The following is a 10,014-nucleotide window of genomic DNA, read 5'->3' as shown; positions in this document are numbered from 1 at the left end:
TATTAATATATTAGAACTTATAATATATTAATATAAATCATGAATATACTATTCTCAAAAGACTATCCATATAAATTGTGCCGGTGAAGTGCAACCCAAATGGACCATGTCGGGTCGGGTCAAGTACATACCAAATATAGTTATGGACTTAGACATTAATCCAACAGTTACAACAGAGGTACTGTTAGAGTACAAGTATGCTAGTGGCCTAGGTTAAGTTCTTTTTATACCTTGCAGTTTAGATCACTTGGTGCTTTAGTATGCTAGACTGATAGGGTTTTGACTATTGATCGTATGATTTTATTTAGAGTCATGTTTGGTTAGGGTAACTAGGGAAGGTTAGTTGCCAAGGGAATGTATTATGTCAGTTATGTATGTGTTTATGCTATATGGTTATGCCGTAGTGATAGTTTGGGTTGTATGTAGTCTAAGTTGGATAACCTAAGAACTCCTAGTCTAATACATGATTGTGATATTCTTGTCTGATTGTTCGCTCTCGGGTGGATCATCTATTCGACTGTCTATTTGATCCCAAACTACATACGACTTTATGTCTTGTATGGAAGACCAGGAGGTGGCTCCTGGCAGTGGAGGTTGGACTAGGCCCGTTTACTCCTTGGGTGGGGCTTGTTATGTACAGTTGGGCGGGGCTAGTTATGTATAGTTGGGCGGGGCCCGTTATGTATGGTTGCGCGGAGCCTGTTATGCGAGTTGTGTTAGGTCCGTTACGTAAGATATATGTATGTGGCTAGGAGGTTTGGTTGCTCAGCGCTATAGCCGATATCTTGTGTGGATGCATTGTATGTATGATGGAATATGTGGTATATTGGGGAACTCACTAAACTTTATTCTTACAGTTGTGTATTAAACATTTTGCAGGTCATTCGTGAGAAGATCTCGGCAGGACTGTACACACTCATTAAAGATGTTTGTTTACGCGTTTTTGTAGATTTAACTATGAAAATGTATGGTTTTAATAAAATTAATGTTACTTAATGATTTCGAAGATAAAGGTTTTAATCAGTTAATTTATTTTTAAAATGAAAAATCTCTTTGTAATTTTTGGGACATTACACGGTATGAGCTCGTTGAGGGGAGTTATGGCCAACATGGCCAACCAAAACGACATGGTAACTGTTGGAAACTGAAAGTGGACCTCTAGCAATCACATTTTAAGAAGATCTGAAGTCGGTCTTGAGTCTGAGATGTGTTGTGGTAAGAGATGGAGTCAAAGTCCGAAGTAGAGCATGTTCCGAGATTGAGCAAAGATCCGAGATCAAGTGTTTGTTCATGTATTTATTATTCTTGTCTTTTATGTGATTTGACATTTCATAGGACTGAGTCTTTTTGTGACCTTGGATAATCAGTTGTCAGAAGTTGTTTATTATCCAGTCCTTTATTTGTTTCACCAGAGTGTACGATGTGCCTCCTTTCCTATATAAGGAGTGTTTTAATGACAAGAATATCATGGATTGTTGCTCTAAATATAGCTATACTTACATTTACTTCACTTTCACTTTTCTCTCAAATCAAACTCTTTCTAAACATTCTTCTTGTTCATTTATTGTCTTTACTTTGATTATTCTCATAGTTCTTCATTTATGACTTGAGTACTTTGTTGAATTCTCTCATCAGTCTCGACTGGTATTACCAGAATAGACCGGTACATCTAACTAAAAGCAGACATTGATCTTAAGCATTAACTCAACGTTTGAGTTTTCAAAGCTTGTCCCTACGCATCATATCCTTGTTCTCACAATTGGTATCAGATCTTGAGTGGTTGTCCTTTGAATCCATAAGAACAAATTATAATTGATTCGAGATTACCGTGGTATTTCGATCATTTCTGTGTTCAGGATAAAAGTTCTTCTATATACCACTTTTTCTCAAGATATCTTAACTTCAATGGCTGGTTCTAATTCTCAACAAATGTATTCAATGAAAATAGAAAATAGCGTGGGTTTCCCTTCTCGTGCCCCACTGCTAGTTGTTGAAGAGTATGATCACTGGAAAGTCATAATGGAAAGATTTTTACTTGGTAAAGAAAAAGGTGAAGCTATATTGAGATCCGTTAAAGAAGGTCCACATGTTCCAGTTCGAACAACTGTTAGAGATGTTGCTGCAACTCTCATGGGACAAGATGAACAGCGTCAAGCACCTCTCACTACTGATGACATCGAAAAGCTGCATGCAGATCAGGTTGCTTTTTCCGAAATGGTGTTTTGTGATCCACCTTCTCTCTTTGAGAACATTAAGTTGTGCAAATCTGCTAAAGAGATTTGGGACACACTTCAAGACATGTTCGAGGGATTAGAAAATATGAAGGACAAGCGTCTAACCTCGGTTTTCAACAAGTTCGATACTTTCACTACAACTCCTGGTGAATCTATTGTCTCGGCTTCAAATAGATACCGAATAGTCGTCAACAACATGATAGCTCATGGGATAGTCCGAAATCCACTTGAATACAACCTCAAGTTCATTAACAGCCTCGGAAAGGGATGAGGAAATATGAAATCATGTCTTCACAATAATGGATCTCTGAAAAAGCTGAAGCTCTACCAACTGTTCAATGAGCTTCAAGGTCATGAATCAAATGTTGCACAAACCCTACGAGAACTCACAGGAGGTCCTCTAGCTCTTGTCAGTTCCTATGATCCTCATATTCCAAACCTCTCTGTCTCGCACCCCTTCACAGATGTTATCCCATATATCCCACCTGTTCAACCCTCACCATCAGCTTTACCCGCTCCTACCAACACCAACTATCAATTGAATGGTGACCTCGACCCTAAAGAAATGGACTCCGAACTCCGCTTCCAACACGAGTTTCCTTTGCTTTCCATGAAATACAAGCATCCTTTTAACAATCCATTTTACAACCGTTTCCATGCTCCTCACCAAAGAAATCCTCAACCATTCAACAAACCTTCAGAAAACCCACCAGCTTATAAACCTAACATTTATACACCAAATCACATCTTGGAATCTTCACAAACTCCAAAGTCAGACAAACCCAAGATTGTTTGTCACAAATGTGGTCATGCAAACCATTATGCCAAAGACTGCTTAGTTGAAGTCACACAGAAACCCAAGATTAAGGACTCTGCTTACTATATACGTCGAGCTCAAGAGATGGCAGAAAGTGAAAAGGCATTTGTTACCACTGTATCAAGAGATGTAGAAGGGTATTGGTCTTCTGGAGATGATAAAGATGTGAGTACTGGCAGAAATATGTGTTTTACGGCTAGACAGACAATTGAATGTGATGAAGGCTACTGGTCATCTGGATCAGAGGGAGATGATGAAGGTGTTTAACCAAACTACTACTACATGGCTACTAACGATCCACCAGGTATAAGCATTGTTCAATAGGTAAAATCTATGATTACTGACAATAATTTTGATTTATCTCTCTGTAAACCTTATATAAACCAGATCCAAACAGATATTAACACCATCTATAAAGCCTATGAGTCTGCCATAAAAGTCAGTGAGAAGATGGACAGTGAACTGAGTTGTCTTCGGTTACGTTTCTAGGATAAGAAATTAAAAATAGAGTCTCTAGAACGTGAGCTTGTAATGTCAAAAGATAAATGTATCATTCTTAAAGACAAATGTGAAATCACTTATTCTGAAATAAATGTTCTAATTTCTGATAACAAATGTCTCAATGCCAAAATACATGCTTTGCATAATTCCATTGACATTCTTGAAGCAAATGAACGGATGACTCATAATTTTCGTCATCCTTGGTCAAAAGCTCCTGGTCTCGGAAGCGAGTTTCCGAAACCTATTGCTCGTCCCTTGAAGGAGTTACAAAACCTAACTTTTATGGGAGATGTTCCGAACCACAAACATTCGGACACCCCTATCTCGCCTTTGTCACCCCTTCCTGAAACTTCTGACCAATTTGCATCACTGATTCCTGAGTTTCAACCTATAGTTGTCAAGTGTCCCGATTCCACGCCTCTTCCACCTCTGACAAACCTGGACCTGAATCGGACCTCGGAATCCCACTCTAACATTCCAAACACTGTCGTTCAAGTTTCGAACCACAATCCTCCTAACAACTGTGTTGTTGAGGAAATCATCCCGGAGACAACTTGACCTGATACTTCTGAGTTTGTTTGGGCGTCTTTAGATAGTGACATTGATGATTCATCTGGTTCATGTGTTTCTGACTCTCAAGTGATTTCAAAAACAAATCTTATGCCAATCAAACTTGTGTTTAACAATCCATTTGTAGGTCAAACTTCCAAGTCCTCTTCCAACTCTAAAAAGAAACCAATTTTAAATAGGAAAGATGTTGTTGATCCTAAGGTAGAAGCCAAGAATGCTCTCAAAAAGGAAATTAAGTCAAGAAAAAATTTCAGATTCCTTGAGAACTCCAAAAAAGAGTGTATCTCGGACTGTCGGCCCATCAACTAGGAGTCACAGCACCTTCTTACCTATTAAGATTCTCAAAAGTCCACCTACACCTCTCAGTCAGTTAGAACATAAGAAGGCTGTCAGCCCCACCCCGAAAAAGCCCATTTTAGATACTCAATATGTCAGAACTAACTCTCCTCGGACTGTTTTATCTGTTTTTATAGCCAAATCTGATGGTACGATTTTCAAATCTCAACAGCTTTCAAAACCAAATGTATCATCAAACAAAGAACGAGTCTCTAAGAAAACAGTTTCTCAAAAATCTTCAAAATAAAATCTCGTATGGAAAGTAAAAAATTTCAAAAATGAAAATGCAACTCCGAGAGACACAGTGATTCCCACTGCTCCAAAAGTTGTTGGTCCGATAAAAGTTGTTCCGAAACCACATGTCATTGAGTATGATTATTGGATAGATGAAAGAACCATGGCTTTCTGTTTGTTTCCAAAAGGATCTCAGAATATGCCCTCTAAAACATCTGATGCTCAAAAGTCACAACCAAAATCCAAAACCCTTGCCCTTGTCCAAAAACCTAACTCAAAGCCTAAAAACTCCACAAATCACTAATTTTGCAGGCACTCTGTGCTTCGGAGCAAGAAACAATATGGTATATTGATAGTGCTTGCTCCATGTACATGACGGAGCAGAACGACTTTCTGCGAGATCTCAAACTTTCACCAAATGCTGGCTACGTGACATATGGCAACAACTCCAACTCTCAAATCAAAGGTTATGGCATCCTTACAAATGGCAATTTCTCCATTTCAAACGTGGAATATGTAGCTCACTTGAAGCATAATCTGATTAGTGTGGCTCAACTCACTGATACGAATCATCGAGTTAAAATTTTCAAGAAACACAGCTATCTCATGACAGAATACCGGAAGGAATGTAATCAAGTCAAATCGCAACAAGAACATGTATCCTCTTGACATCAACATGATCATTGGCAAGCCCCAACTCTGTTTACTCTCAAAAGTCGTTCCTAACGTCAGTTGGTTATGGCATAGAAGGCTTGCTCATCTAAAATTCTGATATATGAATGATCTTCTCTACGGTGAAATGGTAAGGGGTCTGCCACTTCTCAAGTTCGAAAATGATCATTTATGCGATGCGTGCGAGTGTGGAAAACAATCAAAGAAGGGCCATCTTGTCATCATTGAAAAATCCATCTCGGAGCCGTTAGAACTTCTGTACATTGATCTGTGTGGACCCTCAATAGTAGAGAGTCTACATCACAAAAAAATACATTCTTGTGATTGTGGATGATTTTACTAGGTTCACCTGGGTCTTCTTCCTTAGGCTCAAGTCAAAAACAGCCTCAGGACTCATCAACTATCAAAGGAATTGAAGTCCTCGTTAAACTTCCTGTGAGACGAATCCGAAGTGATAATGGTTCGGAGTTTACTAATGCCACTATTGAGAACTTCCTCACTGAGAAAGGTATTGACCACAACTTTTCTACTTCATACACCCCACAACAAAACGGTGTAGTCGAAAGACGAAATAAAACACTTGTTGAAGCTGCTCGATCCATGCTTCACTTTGCAAATCTTTCACTCTATCTTTGGGTTGAAGCCGTCTCAACTTCAGGCTTCACTCAGAATAGGAGTATATCAATCGACGCCTCAATATGACACCTTACGAAGCCATGAACGGTCGAAAGCCAAGTATCTATTTTCTTCATGTTTTTGGATGTAGATTCTTCATCAAAAACAATCGCGATCAGCTTACAAAGTTCCAACCCAAATCTGATGAAGCAATCTTTCTTGGGTACTCTGCAAAATCAAAGGCTTATCGAGTTCTTAATCGGCGAACTCGAGTTCTAGAAGAAAGCTTTGATGTCACATTTGATGACAACTTCGTTCGGAATTCTGGCCCAACCCATGTCACAACTCACATCATGGAGTCCGATGCTCCAACGCCAGGATGTCCGAACCAACAAATAATTTATGAAGTTGACTTTAAAACCCTATTCAGACCTTCAGAAACAGCTCTTGATTCGGAATCTCGAACAAGACAAACCTCATCAACTGAAGCTCCTGTTTCACAAAATGTTTCAGGTCAGACACCCATTTTTCCTCCATTTGATTCCGAACCATTTCAACCTTTACATGTTGAGGGGGAGAATGGTCAACCTTCCCTTGTATCAAATGTAGATGGATTCCTAGATGTAGCTGATCAATTTGCTGAATTTGATCCTCCAATCAACAACGATGATGATGCAAATTTCTTCGATTTCCCACCTAAAGACGATGTCAACTTATCCGGTTCAGGAGTTCAGGGGGAGCATCATCCCCAAGTTCAAATTATTTAGGGGGAGCAACACAACCCCATTGTTGATATAGGATCTTCAGTTGCACAAGAACTTCCGAGACTACACATCTGGACTAAGGATCATCCTCCAAACCAAGTTATTGGAAATCCAAACGCCGGTGTTCAAACTCGTTTTGCCACAAGTGTTCAAAATGAATGTCATTTCTTGGCATTTATGTCAATGGTTGAACCCAAATCCATCAAGGAAGCATTAGAACATGCTGATTGGATTACAGCCATGCAGGAAGAATTGGCAGAATTCGATAGAAATGAAGTGTGGACCCTCGTTCCTCCTCCTCAAAATCATCCCATTGTTGGTACAAGATGGGTGTTTCGAAACAAGCTAGATGATGCAGGAGTTATCATTCGGAATAAAATGATATTGATAACCAAAGGATTCACACAGATCGAAGGACTTGATTACGACGAGACCTTTGCTACTGATGCTCGTGTTGAAGCTATCAAAATCTTCCTTGCTTATGTTGCTCACAAAGGCTTTAAGGTTTACCAGATCGACGTCAAACGTGATTTTCTAAACGGTGAACTGGATACTAAAGTATATCTCCAACAGCCTCCTAGTTTTGTCAATCTCTCATACCCAAACTACTGCTACAAACTCCAAAAAGCTGTTTATGGCCTCAAGCAAGCTCATCGTGCCTCTTACGAGACTCTCACTGACTTTCTCAACCGTTTGGGTTTTCAAAGAGGTATTCTCGATCCTACCCTGTTCTGAAGGTCAAATGGAAAACATCTCATGCTTGTCCAAATTTATGTTGACGATATCATTTTTGGATCCACGGATTCATCAATGGTTGCTGATTTTGCCAAATTGATGGTCAATCGATTCCAAATGAGTATGAATCGTGAATTGAGTTTCTTCCTTGTTATCCAAATTAAACAAACCAATCGAGGAATATTTATTCACCAAGAAAAGTACATCTAGGAACTTCTCAAGAAATACTCAATAGACACTTGTGCCTCTGCCAAGGTACCTATGGGTTTCGGACACAAAATCTTTTCGGACCCTTCAGGTGTGGCTGTTGATGAAAAGAAGTACAAAGGAATTATTGGATCACTACTTTATTTAAAAACAAGTTGTCCGGACATCATGTTGTCCACATGTTTGTGTGCCAGATTTCAAGTCAATCCGAAAATGTCTCGTCTCTTGGCAGTTAAGCAAATATTCTGATACCTGAAAGGTACAAAGAATCTCGGAATCTGGTACCCAGCAAATGAGAGTTTCCTCCTTCAAGCATATTTTGATTCGAACTATGGTGGTCTTCAATTTGACAGAAAAAGCACATCAGGTGGCTGTCAATTTTTAAGTGGTCGATTGGTTAGCTCGTCATCTAAGAAACAGAACTGCATTGCACTTTCAACAGCCGAAGCAGAATACATTGCTACTGTCAGTTGCACATCTCAAGTTCTTTGGATGAAATCACAGCTTTTGGACTATGGTTACCGGTTTCAACAAATCCCAATCTATTGTGATTCACAAAGTGCCATTGCGATCTCGCATAATCCAATTCAACAATCAATGACGAAGCACATTGACATACGGTACCATTTCATTAAAGATCATGTTTTAAATGGTAACATTGAACTTATTTTTGTTCCATCAGACGATGAGATTGCTGATTTCTATACTAAGGCATTAGACGAAACCAAATTCAATGGTTTTCTGAACAAAATGGGTATGATGATATCTGATCCTCAGTTCTTTCAAGAGGTTTGTACTCTTTGAAGGCAACATCAGAGAATAAAATAATTCCATTGTTAAATTCCTTTCATCTCGAAATTACTTCCTCTCTGAATAAATAGGATCATTTTACGTGTCTTTTTGTCTAACCACCTTTTCTAGTTTTAAGTTGTACAGCTCACCTCATCATATGGAATTCATGACCAATATAGTCACATTGGTATTAACCTCACCTCGGAACATACTTCATAAGTATGATAAGAAGATCATCTTGGAATTCAAGTCTGAAATGGTATTTAATTTTCATTTCCTTCTCTATCCAAGATCAGATCCTTCTTGTCTCGGAGTCTCAAAATTTGTTTAACAAGTGTCAACTAAGATCTTCCGATCTTTTACCTCTAATATTCAGTCCAAGTCTGTGCAATCTCGTACTCTATATTATGTACAAGAAGTTTTCATTCTAATCTTGGAAGTATCTTATGACAGTTCATCTCGGAACCTTCGTGCTCCGAGACCACTTCATAAACTCGTCTCGGACCTTTTCATGTTCCGAGATCATATCACAAATTCATTCTGGATATTTCAAGGTCAGAGATTCATTTTCAAAACACCTCGGAACCTTATGGCTCCAAGATCAATTCTTTTAGAAGAAGTTCAAAAGGTTTTTCATCATTTTGTTGAAACGTTTTTTTAACTAAAATGGTTATTTTTTTAATGATGATTATCCTTTTAATCCTAGAAATTCGCTCCCTTTTTTAACACGTCTCCATAAATTAAACATCCCATCAATTAAGTGACGGTTTCTATTTTACACGTCATGCCATTGGTCTCTTTAGTCCTTGCAGGTCAACACAATCCAAAAATGGCAACACATTAAATGTGGTCCATATCCTCATCCGGATATCATCATTACACTTTTTAAACCCGACCCATTTCCTTTAACCTATAAAAACCCCCATCGAAACCCTTTTACGCTTTACGCGCACAAAAATCTTTCCCCCTTTCTCTCTACAAACTTTGTTCTTCAACCTATCAAACCTGCAACAATGGCATCCTCTCAATCTGCTCCCAAAGTTATCAAATCCGCTCCCAAGAAGAAGTCTTCCGAAGGGTCTGCCTCGTCTTTGTTGACTGAACCCTTCCTCAGGGATATCACTCAGCTTTTCTCCCTGGACCCCATGGACTACGACGAGTCCATCCGGGTCATGATCGAGTTTATTGCTCATCATCCCCTTTCTGTTCCACTCACCAAGGTCCCTGATCCACCCTTTCCTCTTCGTCCTCTTCACACGGCTTTTGAAAGAATTAGAATCGACAACGATGTTCTCGAAACTATAATTTCTGGTGATCGCATCGTTCCTATTCACAAGAAGACATTCCTTGATGCCATTGGGATGCCGAAAACCCCTTAGGGTTTTACTGTTTAAGAACCTACTCCTCAAGAATTTAGTCATTCCTTAACGACATTGGCTATGCAGGGGAATTCAAATCCAAACAGTTCAAGAAAGCAGTCGTACCTGGATTGTGGACTGTGCTGATGCACCTCATGCTTCGAGGTCTCTCCGGCAAA

The 10,014-nt window shown here is 39.1% G+C and overlaps 1 protein-coding gene across 1 annotated transcript; it reads left to right on the top strand.

Moving 5' to 3' along the window:
- The first annotated feature begins 6,983 nt into the window (after positions 1–6,983).
- On the top strand, positions 6,984–9,216 carry LOC145113969 (putative mitochondrial protein AtMg00820). Its single transcript, XM_079050000.1, has 2 exons — positions 6,984–7,301; positions 9,184–9,216. The coding sequence occupies exons 1-2, from the start codon at positions 6,984–6,986 to the stop codon at positions 9,214–9,216; spliced, it is 351 nt and encodes a 116-aa protein (XP_078906126.1).
- The last annotated feature ends 798 nt before the right edge of the window (positions 9,217–10,014 follow it).

The sequence above is a fragment of the Lactuca virosa genome, chromosome 5 (assembly GCF_052849685.1).
Source record: "Lactuca virosa cultivar CGN04683 chromosome 5, Lactuca_virosa_CGN04683_v6, whole genome shotgun sequence".
Taxonomy (NCBI): domain Eukaryota; kingdom Viridiplantae; phylum Streptophyta; class Magnoliopsida; order Asterales; family Asteraceae; genus Lactuca; species Lactuca virosa.
This window is presented reverse-complemented; position numbering and strand designations above follow the sequence as displayed.

Bases quoted from the DNA above. Each gene is read 5' to 3' on its own strand.
- LOC145113969 (XM_079050000.1), top strand. From the start codon at position 6,984: ATGCAGGAAGAATTGGCAGAATTCGATAGAAATGAAGTGTGGACCCTC. The intron at 7,302-9,183 runs GTATATCTCCAA...TTTTAATCCTAG, and splicing joins ACGGTGAACTGGATACTAAA to AAATTCGCTCCCTTTTTTAA.